This window comes from Gavia stellata, chromosome 4 (assembly GCF_030936135.1).
Source record: "Gavia stellata isolate bGavSte3 chromosome 4, bGavSte3.hap2, whole genome shotgun sequence".
NCBI lineage: Eukaryota > Metazoa > Chordata > Aves > Gaviiformes > Gaviidae > Gavia > Gavia stellata.
In genome coordinates this window covers 65,252,973-65,268,528 of record NC_082597.1, presented here as the reverse complement: position 1 = coordinate 65,268,528, position 15,556 = coordinate 65,252,973, and the positions used below count along the sequence as shown (strand labels likewise).

Sequence of the window (15,556 nt, the reverse complement as noted above, 5' to 3'; positions counted from 1 at the left end):
CCACACAAATCTAAGCCATGTGTCTCTTCAGATCCCTTCTGTTTATTATACTGACAAAAACTAAGCTTTCTTAGGTTCATTGGTTGCTAGTGTTCTTGGAACTAGTGGTCCAGTTTAAAAATCTTCACATGTCAGGAGGGAAAACACAAAGGAGGTTTTATCAGACTAAACCAGACCACATTTGAGTAGGAGGTTATCCCCTCCAGGTTCTCAGTGGCTTCTCCAATACCCTGCCACAAAAAGGAAGAAACTGCCCAAGTGAAACGAAGAGACAACTTATCCCAAACACCACACGAAAGGAAACAGGTTATAGAAAGAAAACTACAAAGAGCTGGGAATTGAAACTGGCAGGGAATGGATATCAGGACTAAGAGCTGAAAGAAGAGGTCTGGCTGAACAATGATTAAGGGATTAATGAGTAAGGATTAAGAAAAGGAATAGGAACCCGAGCTGTAAGATCTGCAGAAACAGACTAAGACCGGGATGGGGTAGCCAAAGGACTGAAAAGGTAAGAGGAAATCAAATCAGAAAAGCAATAGGAAAGGGAACAGGAGAAGTAGAATATGCACAGAAAAATCTCACAGAAAAGTCCTATCAGAAAGACAAACTATAGCATTATTTTCTGGAAAGTCTGAAATGGAACTTAATATTCCTGTGTCTTCTCACACCTCTAGGGTAAATATATATTTACACCTATTTGGAATACTGTCCATGTCTTCTAATTTAAAGGAGATGGCAAACTTAGAAGTGACAGTTTCCCCACTAGCTCAAAAGGCAGAGGACTGTGTTGAATGTAGGTATACCCTATGTGGAGTCAAGAGAGGGTAGATTTAGATTAGATATAAGGAAAAAATTCTTTACAATGAGGGTGGTGAGACACTGAAACAGGTTGCCCAGAGAAGCTGTGAATACCCCACCTCTGCAAGTTCAAGATCAGGGGCTTTGAGCAACCTGATCTAGTGAAAGATGCCCCTGCCCATGGCAGGGGGGTTGGAACTAGATGATCTTTAAAGGTACCTTCCAACCCAAACCATCCTATGATTCTATAACTCAATGATATGAGATGAGATTTCAATGTTTTGGATTTACTCCTTCCTCTCAACACAGGCAATGATATACCATGTTAAATAAATGTTACTATGACTACAAGATCAAGAGCTTGAAGCTAGAGAAAGCCAAGATTGAAGTTGCCTATTTCAGCACCTGTGTGTATATTCATTATGCTACTCCCTTTAATTATCTGATCACATCCTACTTTTTCTTCTGTTGTACTCCTGTGTCTTTCTAATCTTTGAATGTGTGCGTACACGTGGGTTAGTCAAAGCGAGAAATGTAATTCACTGTGCTGTCTGGACAAAGCCCACAAGGTTTCATCCATCAAAAGGCAAAAAAATATATCTTTCCTTTGACACAAGCAATGCCTTTAGCAACTTCCTCTTTGTTTTGGTCATTTCTGTTTCAGTTAGAAACATTTATCAGTGGTTTGCATCTGTATACACCAGCATGAGAATCTGAGAGCTCAGTGGCAGCAGAGTTACCAATATTTAACTCACTGCTGACTTCTAACCCTCTTGGTTTCATCTTGCTGGTTGACTTTAAGTAACCCACCCAACCCTCTCAGTTTCAGATCCTACTAAATCACTGCGACAGAGAAATGCATGAATCAGCTAATGTCTACACAACACGTGTTGAGAAAACAAAGCTGTTAGAGCAAGGTGGTGACTTTTAAGCAGAGAGAAATTTATTAGACATTCTGTAGGTAATGCTGCCTTTTACAGAGCTTCTACAGATAAGCCACCATGTCCCCCCAGAGACCTCCTGACAAATCCATGACCATTGGTGCTTCCTTTACAGGATGGAAGAGGAGGTTTGTAGCTACACAACCCATCTCACCTAAATCCATCGAGCTCAAGGTTGCTTCCCAACATGAGCATGTTTCCTTCAGTGTCTGATCTCCCCTGTCCTGACTCCATCTGCTAATTCAGGTTTCCCTCGTCATTGTAGTCACCTAGCAGGAGGTCCTCTACTCCCCTATGCCCTTTACATTATGAATATTCAGGATGTAAATGCAAATCCCTCAGTGTTGACCTTTTCTTATTTAGCTAGTTGCTCAAAATCACGTGGAATAGTCTCCAAATTAACTTCATCTGCCATATCCCTGAGCTTTAAAGGATCAGAATGCATTCCATAGATCAGTGATTCTCAAACTGGGGTAAGTATATCGCTGGTATGAGAAAGCCACAGTATCTCTGTACATGTACATCCCAAATGACTCACAAGCTTGTCACCCCATGTACCTCTGTGTATCTAGGATAAGAACTCCTAGGATGACCCCAAAACCCTCAGATAGCCCACAGAAATGAAAGGCAGGAACATATGCAATATAGACATCTGGATAGATATAATCAGAGAGAGACAAGGATTCTAGGTTAACATCACATCACACCATCCCCCACTCACACACACAAAGCAAAGAGGCTGAAGAGAAAAGGATTGTTAGATTGCAGATAGTTCAATTGTTATACACATGGAACTAAATTTCCTTCAAAAATTGCTTTTTAATCTAGCGTGCCATTTTATTCAAGAGGAGATAAGGAGCAGCTGCCTCTGTGTAAAAGACAGTGTGGGAGACCCGGAGCTGTTACAGGGCTGGCAGTTATTTCTGATACTGCCATCGCTGTAGTCATGTATGATTTCTCCTTAATCTTAGTGTTATTGAACAAACTAAAGTTGGTTCTCCATGGCTAGAGCATACAAAAAAACAAGTTAAGGGCAGTAAGAACTGACATATTCTAGTAAAAAAAAAAAAACCAACAACAAAAAACTGTGCAGCTACTGCTGATGGTGAGTTATTTCACAGCTCCATCTTCGTGGTACAAATCTACAATAGTGTTGGCAGGAAGGACTAAGAAGGGTTGAAGACCACTTGGTCACTAACTAGTTTATGGTTGGTTTGGTTGTTGTTGATTTTTTTTTAATATAATTAATTTCTGCATATACCTCCATTGTCAGAAATTTCTTAGTAACATTGGAAAGGAGAAAATAAGGTATAATAAAGAAAGATTTTGCTATTTTAAAAATAACTCAATTGTACCCCACAATGCTGCTTTATTTCACACTTTCCTGCAATAACAGGAAATCAGAGAGAGTGCACAGAAGATATGCAGGCAAGAGAGACAGAATTAAGTTCTAGAAACATCTATCCGACTCGCTTTTTGAATATGATAGTCTTGGTTATAGTCATTCAATGTACAACTATCATACTGGGCAGAAAGTGGTGAAGCTGGTGACTAGGGTGACAAGTGCTTGGGGCATGTATAGGGAGGTGTTAGAGAAGACAACTACATTTGCAGCGAAGAACATACAACATAACTAAAATGCCAACATATATCCTTGTCTTGAAAGAGTGCATGGAAGCATTCACCCCGCCTCACTGAAGGATCAATAAGCATCCTCAGTACCATCATCAATCATCCCACAGACAATACTGTGATGTTGACAGAAGAAAGAATGAAGGAGAAAAGAAGCAGCATGGGGAAGGAAGAAAGGGACAATTCAGACACAGCATCTTGGTTAAAAGCCAGCTGCACTGACAACAAAAGTAGAAAGCAACAGAAGGAGAATGGGCCAAGAACGGTTGTGCTCTTCAGAGGACAAAATGACATTCTTTAATTGCTCAGGATGTTTTCAAAATGAAGTGTCTACCTCCAGCAGAGTGAAGATTAATCTTCATGGAACAGTTTGTATGATGAGTTGTTATGTGCTGGGAAGTGCAATTTTAGGTGAAGTAGTTGATAGAATCAAATCAGTATTTCAAGCAAACAAGGGGAGTGAAATGTATTTACTATGCGTTAAAATGATCCGGATTATTACACTGATGTCAGAGCTTTCAAAACTCTATTATGGAGACATGTAACAGGCAAAAAACCGTAATAGCTTCTTTGCTATTTTTCCTTCAGGGATAACAGCATGACTCATTATTAACTGGCTTCCTTTTCCTGTTCAGATTGCTGTGAGATTCTGGTTTGGTTTTAGGGAGGTAAAAGTGCTTTTAATCCTTGTGGGCAGGGAATGGATAATAAGTATAGTATTCTGGAATTAAGTTGCAGGTATTCTGCCAAAGCCTAGACAGATACATAAATTGAGTCTCTTGCAAGTATCTCACGAGACATACATGCACCTGAGAGCTACAGTCATCCTGAAGGAAGCTAACCCCACTGACAGTAACAGGCCTTGTGGAAACACTATTGTAGAAACAGGGCCCAATACAAGTGCTCTTGTATTTTGCTAGTGCACAAGTATTATCTGCATTTAAATTTATAATTCAGACTGACAAAATTCCAGTTATTCACCTGCCATGGAAATTTAATTAATTTCCACTCCCCTCCCCCCAGTAATCACTTTCTTTGGTAAAGGAAGGAGAGTCGCTTCTCCTCCCTCAGCACTCCCCTCCTCCCCCTTTAGCCAAGTAACTTCTAGTGGCAATGCTCCGTGAAATGATTTGCTGATGAGGACGTAGTCAGCACGCCTACTTCATGCAACTATTTAGCAGATGATAGAGCCAGGCAGGCAGCCTGCCACCAGAAAACCACCAGGCCATAGATGTGCCACCAGAAAACCATTTAAAATATATCCTATTAGCTATGTCAGAAATGCAATTAAAATGGCTATCTGCTCTTCTTAAAAAGAAGATTTCTGTGATTTTCCAGCTTCCTTCCTCATAAAAACTTAAGTTATGTAGTCCTCTAGTGTAACCATGCAGCCTGATGACTGGCTATGCCTCAGTTTCCAGAAGAGATGCACACATCTTGCTGTAAAGTCACAGGAAAACTGGGACGTTAGGTCTGTGCTCAGTGAACCACAGGGATTTTCCATTTTTTACTTCATGGAATTTGAGGAGCTGGCTAGAATATTTAAAACGGTTTGGATTCTGATTGTTTAGAAAGCACTTCTCTTCCTGTACATAATTTCCTTCACTCATAATTAGCATCACCCAGAAGTCCTTAAATCAAGATCAGCTTCCTGAAAACTAAAGGTTGGACAATTCTGATAGGAGACACTTAAGCTATATGTCCAGAGAAGTAGGCTGATGACCATCAATGCATGCTATATGTTCTTACACAGGACATTCCTAATAATTGCAAAGGGTAAGGTGAGGTATCTTTTCTGTTTTATTTTAGGTTGATGGGGATATTACTTGCTTTCTCATATTTTAATGTAAAAACAGTAATGCACTGAGACAGCTAAAGGAGGACAGATAGGAAAAACAACTTCATGAAAAACATCTGGGGAGAATACTCTAGTCCAGCTATCTTATATTACCAAGCTGGCCATGCAGCAACTTGAGAGACAAAAGGGTCTTACTGCAAAGGGTCTGCCAATGCCTGAAAGCAGTCATTTTAACTCTTGATAGACAAACATCTCCTTTTTGAATGAAAACCTCTTAAGCACACATCCAGCAAGTGATCAAATGCGCGTATAATCTAAAACCAAATCTCAGAGGCTCTAGATCATTCTCTGGCATTTTTTATAATGTTATCATTATGGTTTTTTGCAGGTGACAAATACCAAATACTCATTTACAAGTGGAGTGACAACAGTGTAAAAAAGTTGTGTATTTTGTGTCAGAACATGTAAATGGCTCTTAAGGACTGCAGAATCTATACTAAATACAGACGCACAAAATTTACGTCCTTAGTGAGGATGGATGAGGATAGTTCTCCTCAGATGAGAAACCATAGGATGAACCATCAAATGAAACAGATTATTCCTGACAGGGTTGGATAGATGTGGGTTCAATATGGCCTGAAGTCTACTTGAGGTCAAACTCTCAGTTTAGACTTGAAGCAAATTCCTTTCCAGTGAACCATAATCCTCACCCTGTTAAAAATTCTCAGTCCAGTGATGAAGGCTTTTATTGCTTTAATTATGACCAAAATTCACTAACAGAAACTTCAGAAAAGGCTGTCAGGACCTACAGTAAATTTTAAGCGATTTCAGTTCTTTTGTTAGAAGGAGAGCTGGTGAACTGGGAGAATAAGGAGGGGTGGGACTAGAAGAGTGAAAGTCAAACAGTTTAACTATCTTCCAACAGTAAGGTAAGCAAACCAATTAAAAGGATTGTCATCCTGTAATTACCAGAGAACTCTGTATTACAGATGGAGCTGAAGCTTTGTTGCACAACAGTCATGCTTGTAATTTAATATGAATAATGAGCCAGATGCACGAACAAGACTTAAATTGTTATCACAAGCAGCCATGTCCCTCATTGATTAATGACTCTGTGTGTCACCAAGGAAAGGAACTCCATTTTTAAGTATGGATCATCATCATCAATGTTGCCAAAGCAACCGACTGTCTGCTTTTGACTTACCCCTGAACGTGGCAATTAAACCATTATATGAGGAAACAAAACAGTGATTATTCTCTTATGTGGAAAACTGAAGGCTGTTAAAGAATAAGGGACTGGGGAAGCCAGATTTGTTTCCGAAGATAAATGCACCTGTGCAAGAACCACATTCAAGGTCAGGGCACATTCTCAATATGAAATTAATCTTGGTCCCCCCACTCAGTTTCATAAAACCTTGAATAGTTTCATACACTAGTAGAAACCCAGCAGAATCAAGAAAGACATGAATTAAACAAACAGATGTGCAAAACACTTATTTTACAGTAAATAAAAATCAACTTGCAGAAGGCATAGTTAAGTAAGAAAACAGGTGAATTCTCTATATATGCTTTTTATAGAGAGAATATGTACGTGCATATACACAGATAGATGAATATACACTCTACATGGCTCATCCAAAAATGTATGATTGCCCCTGTGGTGTTGTTGTTGGTTTGGGGGTTTTTTGTTAATGTAAGATTTACACAGAATGTTCTACCAAAAGCACCTACAACCTGGCTTCTTCCAACTTACAAGCTTCCCGGAGTTTTTCCTTGTCATAATGTAGCCCCTCATATTCTTGTAAATTAATCCTGTTCACTCTGATCCGCAGGCGATCTGGGATGGAATGAGGACTGCAAGAAAAGAAGAAAGCTTCTTAGACAAAGTGTTCCATGGAAGAGCAAAATGAAAATAGGATATGAAGTGATTTTAATCTTCTCTGAAAGAAGAAAAAGAGCAAGCCTCTTCAAAACTGGGCCAACTCCTCACAGACCCATCACTGCATTTAAAATTATGACTACCCATTGCACAACAACATAGATATTAGACCATAAACGACAAGCAAGATCAAGAAGCCCATTTGCCGGCTGTGTGGTCTGGAATTACAGATGTTTTTCTGAGTTCTCTCATCTCTATACAGCTACCCCCTAGCTCTGCAGTTTGCCTTTCTGAACATCCCGAGGGCCCTACCACAGCCAGTAGATGTGCCAAGCTGTGTTTCAGGACACAGGTACTTCCTTAAGATAACTCTCAGGACAACCATTCCTCTGCCCATGACGGCATCCACCCTTAATCTCTGCAGGATCCTCCTTCAGCATCTCTATTTTGGGAAACAGGCAACAGAAATGTGGCTAAGAAACGGATTTCCACAGTGAGTCCAATATACAGAACCCAGGAGGACTTTCAAAAGCAAGTAGCAGCACAGGAACCTCATTTCTACAGATTTCAGCCAGATTCAGATGCCTCAACTCTCTATATAATTTTGAAACACTCAGTGGTTCCCTATCTATAAATTTAAGTGTCTATATATTGATAGAAAGTTGTCCTGAAAAGCTCTGTTTTGATTTCATGCTGGCTTCCGCCTTACTGTAACCTATTATTTGATTTTGTAAGTTTAGCTGAATGCTATGTAAATTAACTTGGCCACATTTGCATTTTCCACTTTTAAAGAAAGATAGATAACCTGTGTGTTATAATGCATATATCAAATGTCTGTCCTGTAAGAACTGGCCCCTGGCACAGTTAAAAATAGATTCTTCATCCTGTGCTTCCATCAAAAGACCACCTATTTTCTCTGTTTTTATCTAGTTAGTAACAGATTTCTGCCAGTGGTGTGACCACCGAATACACACACTGCCTTTAATAATTTGAAATACTGTGCACTGTCATAAATACACACGCTTACTTTTTTCTTTGTCTCAGTTTTAAGATATTTGGCCCACAGCATTTGCACTGCTAGTTTAAACGCCATTCAGGACAAGCCCCATCTCAAAAATGCAAAGATTTTCTTTCTTTTTAAACAAGCAATTTTCTTTTTGACCTGAAAATAATGCAGACATGACAAAACACACAGTTTGTGGCCATGTCTTGGTAGAGCCACTGGGATGGCATTTAGCAATTTTTTCAGCTTTAGCTTATTGCATGCTTTCTCTCTGTTGGTATAAACAGTTCTATCACATCTGGACAGATGAAAATAAAGATTGAAAATCAAGTCCTAGTTAAAAAAAGCTCCATTGGCACAAGTACTCTTTGCCCAAAATGTGATAAAGGATAATGAATTTAAGGTGCCTCCAAAACTGGAGTGTAAGACAACAAGCTAGAATGAGCATCACTGAATAAATTCACATTCTGAACAGGAGTTTCTATATTAATGATGAAAATAAACCTAAGATACATGAAGAATAGCTTAGAAGAAATCATAAATGCTTAACAGTGGCAGCAAGACTGACACACTCAGAAACATACAGGCTGCCTAATGTTTTTCCTGTGCTGATTGACAGGGACTACTGCATCAAATTGCCCCAAGATATCAGCAAACCACCCATATTTAAGATAAGCTTTTGCAGTTTGCTAAGAGACACCTGGGATGCTAACTCCAGCACAGCTTCAGGGGGCAGCTTTCTAACTCAGGTGCCCTTATGTCATACCACAGAACAGCACTCTCCACCTGCAGGGTCTACAGCTCACTCACCAACCCAGAGGAGATGAGTGCATGCAAATGGAGGGGAAGGGTGCATAGATAGAACAAGAACAGAACTGCATTGAGTCTGACACTTCTTTCTTTCTTTTCTTTTTAAGACAAGTTTAAATGTCACCTCACTGCCTGAGAATAAGCATAGTCTGATGAACTATGTTCCCTTCCAAATTCTGTAAAATGCAAGTTCAAAAGTGAAAATCATAGGAGATTTTATTTTTAGCCCAGAAAAGATAAGAAAATGTTTAAGTCAGAAAACATAGGAATTTAACTACATAGTCTTTGTCTGAGGGGAGAAAAGAAATAATTCACTGCATGTAGTAGGGTTCATGAAAATGACAGACTAACAGCCCTGAAAAGTTAAGTCTTTTATGAACTGGTATAATATAGGAAGAAGTTACATTGCTTTTCCCATAATATTCTGCCACCACACAATATGACGAAGGTAGCTCAGCCTTCCAGCCAATCAGTTCACAACCTGAGGGTTGTTGGTAGGTGTGGGGAAGGGACTGCTTGTGAATTACCTCTACCTTCTTTAAACTCAGCTGGGAGGAAAAGGGATGGGGAGTCAAGGAGAATTCAGCAACTTTTATTTCTGTTGTAACACTTGACCGTGCTACAAAGACAGCCATCCTTGCTATGTGCTAAATTAAGCCAAGTGTAAACCCAACCCAAAAAACTGTCTCAAACTGTTGTTTCTCTTGAAACCAGAAACAAATCTGTACTATTGTGTTGAAATCTTTGAGCAACCCAAGCTGGAACTGTATAAAAAAATATGCTTTCCAATCCCCAGTTCAAAATAACCACTTGACCAAAAGCTGGTACTCCTGCGCAGGAATTACTCAGCCCAGCACAAGGCATGTTTGCCCTCCGAACCAGAACCACACCAAGCCTACTTGCTCTTTTCCATTTCTTCCTTGCTACAGAGCTCATCCAGGTATGATGCTCAGACACTCCCTTCCACCCTGTGACTCTGTGCTGCGGTGTCCAGTGCTGCTCTCCATAATAGAGGGAAAACAGTTTAGTACAGGAACTTTGTGTCTTCCCAAGGTAAACTGTAATTTTAACTCCTAATAGAAGATCACCAACTCCTTTTTCTCCTTGATTTGTCCTTTTAGGTCTTCCATAGCAGACATCTGAGTGATACTTGTCTTTCAATCATCCATTGCATCCCATCAGTCTGGCTTCCCAAGCAACCTACCAGTGTCCTTCACTGTTAAGAGATCAATTTGTTTATGTATTTTTGTAGCTCTGCACTGTCTGTGCAGAATTTACTACAGCTATGAGATCTTTAATACTTCCCACTCACAATTTCACTTCCTCTGTTTCCACACACTGGCCTTTCTCATGTTCCTTAGTGCGTGGCAGGACAGGAGTGTGTCTGATACTGGAGACAAGCCATGCTCTGTTGTGGGAAATACTGGGGACAGGGCAGGGCAGGTGATCCTCTCCCCAGCTTCCATGTCTCCCTGTGAGCTTGTCTCAGTCATGCAATTATTTCCATTTCCACATGTTGAGATGAAACAACTCAGGCAAGCCTGGGGTCACTGAAAAAAATAAACTCTTAATGAACAATTTTGTCTGATCCAGAGCAGTCATCATTGAATCAGTGGTGATTTTAAAAGTTGCTGTTTCAATATTTCTTTGACAGCAGGGAATATTGTCCTCATCATCCAGCTAATTAACTTGTTCACTCACAGAATTCATGAGCTCCATACAGAACTCCATTTAATGCAGCTGAAGAAAACACTTCCACCATCAATACTTCTGTAGTCTTCACAAATACTGATAATAATCCATATTATTATACAAATTGCACAATTTATCTTGTTCAGACAAACTCAGTGTATTCAGAAACCACAAAGCTTAAGTACATAAGTATGTCCATGTAAAAGCTAATAATAGCCTGATGAATGTCACTGAAAGCAAACATTAGTACAGTATTAATAGAAATGGATGTTTCTAAACACTACTTGCTCAACAGTAAGGAGAGGAAGAAAAGCTTTCCAGATAAAACAGCAGACGATTTATAAATAAATTTGGGGGGATTGCTGCACTGCAATTCAACCTAAAATATTTAAAATTCTTACACCTATTATTCTTCAAAATGGTGTATTGCATAGTCAATGAAAAGTAATCTAAAGTACAGGTGAATGAATTCCATTACCTCCTAAAGAATCTAATTAAGAAGCTCATTCCCCAAACACACCAGTCCACAGAATTACGTCCTAAAGGTCACATGCCCCATGGGACTATAAATACAGATTCCGGTCAACTGAAACATTCTGTTCATTCATGTTGATTAGCTATAATGGTTTCATTTAAACACAAACCTAAATATCAATCTTCTCAAATCAGGAGCATAGATAGGCTAGTTTACCATATTGAATTTTATCTGATAGACTTTTGATTAGCGCAGACCAGAAGTGCACATTCGGGGCATTATTAAATAACAATGCGAATGAGCCTTGTAGAAAAGCTATGCACATTATTTAGTTGGAATAAACTATGAAAGATTCTACAGAAATGTTATGAGGTCCTCTCTGAATTATTCCGCTCGCAAAAAAAAAAAGTAATTTCAGTAATAGAGAATTATTTTCTTTCCTTTTTTAGCTGCAAAATGGCTGAACAAAACAAGGAAATGGTATTACTTTCTACCAGACAAACAGCATTTGACTTTTCCAGAGGAATACAGAAGACCACCTAGATATTTAATAATTCGTATCGTAAGGAAAAGGGCATGCTTTCTGGAAATTCTTAAAACTTGCAGACATTCATTAACATAAATAGTTAATTTAATCTAATTTTTATGTTTTTTAAGTCTACCCTTCTGTAAAAAGATATCCATCCCATGGTACACCAGGCTACACATCAGAATCACTTTTTACAGGGATAGGTCTTAGAAAATCAGCATCGCACTAGACAAACTGTTTTTAAGGAAGTCATTTTTAACACCGCCCACCCCACTGCTGCAAGTTGCTTACGAAAGAAAAGGTATGCATTTGTTTCCCTCCTATGCCTGAACTATAGCATTTTTGTGATTCTAGAAGCGTTATCATCACCACCACCACCTCCCCTGCCACCACAAAGAAAGTAACAAATCAAAAATTAAAAACATGGAGCTTTGACAGGAAAGAATGAGAAGGGTTTATTTTTTTAAAATGCCTTTCATTCCACCACTTTTTCAAACCCACAGGAGCAAAGCCACTCATACCTATTCCGAGACTACCAGCAGAACCTGATCTACTTCCATTCACCAAGAAAATACAATCCGCTTTTGATGAAGCTGTGACTTCCTCCTCTCATCCCTATTAATCATCCAGCAACAGGCAAGAGGATGCCAGCCAACTCACTTGGAGCACAGCTGGTTTTCCTAAGAAACATGCTCCTGCCTCCAGTCATCCAGGAAAGAAAACAGAGCGAGCTTGGGTCCTGCCCTTGGCACTCCTGCACAGCAACCTGATAACACTTCTGCCATGCCACCAGGTTGATTCAACTGGGAAGAGAGACTTTTAAATTATATATGCCTGAATATCTATATCAATTATTTATGAACCCTGTGAACCATTTCTTGTGCTTTGTGTCTGCATAAAGAAAGGAAATATTAATAACAAACAGTCCAATAACTCTACAGAATCCAGCAACAAATTTCTGGTAGATCTTCCAGAATACAGCCCACACCAGCCTACACACATACGGATTTTAATATGATTCAGTAAACAGAAAAGTAAAAGGAAATCTTCTACTGCCCCCCCCTTGGAAAAAAAAACCAAACACTTTAGAAAAAAAAAAAAATCACACTCCTCTGGGGCATGTTTGCAGTGACAGATTAATGAATTACCTCTCTCCTAGAGAAGAAATAAACATGCAAAATTAATTAAATGTTCCTGTGTTTAGAACAATTGGAAAAAGGAAAGCAGCAACCACAGGAGAAAAAGAAATTAACCTTACTTTTGAGATCTCATTGGCAGAGCTTGGAAATGATACATTAAAAGTAAGTGTGTTTTTCACAGTATTTATCTACTTAAAACATAAGAACTGCCAAAACAGAGCAGAATTATCTAGCCTCTTCTGATGGACAAATTTCAGTGCTTCACAAAAGTCCACTCCTATTTTAAGGCAAAGCTCTTGCTAAGCTCTTTACCTAAAAAAATACCCCTAAAAATATAAGCTCCACCACATTTTTTTCTCTTCCGTTTGATGAGTGTTATCCCAGATAAGCCAGGCTAACGCAACTGTACTGAACCCTTTTGCACTTTCTTACCTCACACTTGCTTCAGCAAGTGCTTGAGCTGTTTGCTGCATAAAGGCTAGACACACACATACACTTAAACACGGGCCAAAGTGCCAGTAGAATCCTGGTCTTCATTTTCTTTCTTTCACCATGCTAGCTGTAGTTCTGTCACACTTTACACTTCCAAGCACAGTGGATTCTCTGATAGTAATGATCCCATTACACAGAAGCCCACATGCTAAACAGGAAAAACTGACGAAGATGAGACTCAGTCCCCTATGATTCATGTAATAGAGAAAAGGGAGAGTATCTATATAAGCATCTTCATCCTTTCGGAGACTAGCTCACTAACACTTTCTCCCTTATGCCTTGTCTCCTACTAGTCTTTATTAGACTGTCCTCCTAGAGACAACACCCATATTCAACCTAACCCACAAAGCTCATTTTGTTTAGCATTTGGATCTCTAAGAGCAAAAAATTATTTCCTATTACTCCTTTGCTATTCACCCAGGTTTTATATACATACTTTGCTGCAATCATTACTCTGTAAACTCTATAAAAGAGTATAAACTATTTACCAGTAAGGTGATATTTGTATTTTCATTTATGCATATTTTGCAATAAAAGAATCACAGCATATCCACAGTGCTTATTTCACTTGTAAAAGGATGGTAAGAGCTACGTAAGTCAATTATGCTTTATTTTTCAAATGCTAATTTTTTTTCAGAACTCCTTTGCATCAACCACACAACACAAATGTACTCTCACATGTGCATCCTTCTCATCTCAGCTGAATATCCAGACAGAAATCGCAACTCTGTCTACCTTTTAAGAGAGCCTCAATTAAAAATACAACACACACATTTACTTATGCACCCTGTATAAACATTTGAAATGGATCACACTACAGTTCTACTGTCTCTGCAACAAAGACCGTATGTGCCTAATAATTTTGGCTGCCCCAAATTCCCATGCATATCCTGCTGCAGAAAACCTGAAATTTATCTAAGACAGGCTGTATCCATCACCAGGTCTCAGCAGAATCTGCCCTGCTGTTCAGTACTCACTGGAAGTGAGGCTCTTTCTATGTTGTTCAACAACAAAAAAAAGGAATATTTGAATCTCAAAGCCATCACAATCCAAATCAGATTTCCCTAATACCTCATGGGTTCTTATTTTAATTTGCCAGACTCATTAATTGGCAGCCACTGTGCAGCAGCATGTTTAATCTATTTTTACATATTTTAAGATACAGAACATCTTTGACTTACAAATTAGTTTGGGGCTCACAAGCCTCTCTCTCCCTGCCTTATCCTGACAACTGATATCAAATGAGGCATTCAAATGAACTGTATCAAAACTTGGGGGTAATTTTCCAAGGGATATCCCTCAACTTGAAACAATACCCATTCTCCCAGATCCCAGTTTACTTAGTGTTCGGTGTAAGGAATAAGGCTTATCTCAACTTTTTTCTAGAGGCTTGCTTAGATACTGAATCAGTGAGACAAGTTACTTGTATTACTTTCTGTTCCTCAGCAAAGTACAGCAAATATGATCCAGGGATAAGGCACACTGAATTGGAAACCTTACCTTGGTTGCAAAATAACAATGAGGAACTTTAAGCTTTCTGAAATTTCACAGAATGGTTGAGGTTGGAAGAGACCTCTGGAGATCATCTGGTCCAACCCCCTGCTCAAGCAGGGGCCACCTACAGCGGGCTGCCCAGGACCATGTCCAGGCAGCTTTTGATTATCTCCAAGGATGGAGACTCCACAACCTCTGTGGGGCAACCTATGCCAGTGCTCAGTCATCCTTACAGTAAAAACATTTTTCCTGATGTTCAGAGAGAACGTCCTGTGTTTCAGTTTGTGCCCATTGCCTCTTGTCCTGTCACTGGGCACCACTGAAAAGAACCTGGCTCAGTCTTCTTTAGACCCTTCCTTGAGATACCTACAGACATTGATGAAATTACACCTGAGCCTTCTCTTCCCCAGGCTAAACAGATCCAGCTCTCTCAGCCTTTCCTTATAGGAGGAATGCTGAATAATCTTAGTAATGCTTAATCTTCATCGCCCTTCACTAGACTCTCTCCAGTAGCTCCATATCTCTCTTGTACTGGGGAGCCCAGACCTGCACACAGCACTCCAGGTGTGGCCTCACCAGCACTTAATAGAGAATAAGGATCACCTCCCTTGACCTGCTGGCAACACTCCTAATGCAGCCCAGGATACCATTAGCCTTCTTTGCCAGAAGTGCACATTGCTGGCTCATGGTCAACTGGGTGTCCACCAGGACCCACAGGTCCTTTTCTACAAAGATGAAATTTGCTCTTAAAGTTATTCACTTGGTTTTCCCAAATAACTCTTGGTTTGTTGAACGTTTTATACGCCATCTATTGAATGTGCTCAGTCTTAAGAACAGAGAAGTGTTGCTGCATTTTCTTTTAGCATATACCATT

The 15,556-nt window shown here is 39.5% G+C and overlaps 1 protein-coding gene across 2 annotated transcripts in view; it reads right to left on the bottom strand.

The window, feature by feature from the left end:
* Positions 1-15,556, bottom strand: part of DGKI (diacylglycerol kinase iota) — a 110,417-nt gene that overhangs the window by 62,200 nt on the left and 32,661 nt on the right. For both annotated transcript variants that reach the window (XM_059816128.1, XM_059816129.1), the window contains one exon: positions 6,923-7,023. In XM_059816128.1, coding sequence (XP_059672111.1) covers positions 6,923-7,023 — 101 coding nt within the window. The remainder of the gene's footprint in view (positions 1-6,922; positions 7,024-15,556) is intronic.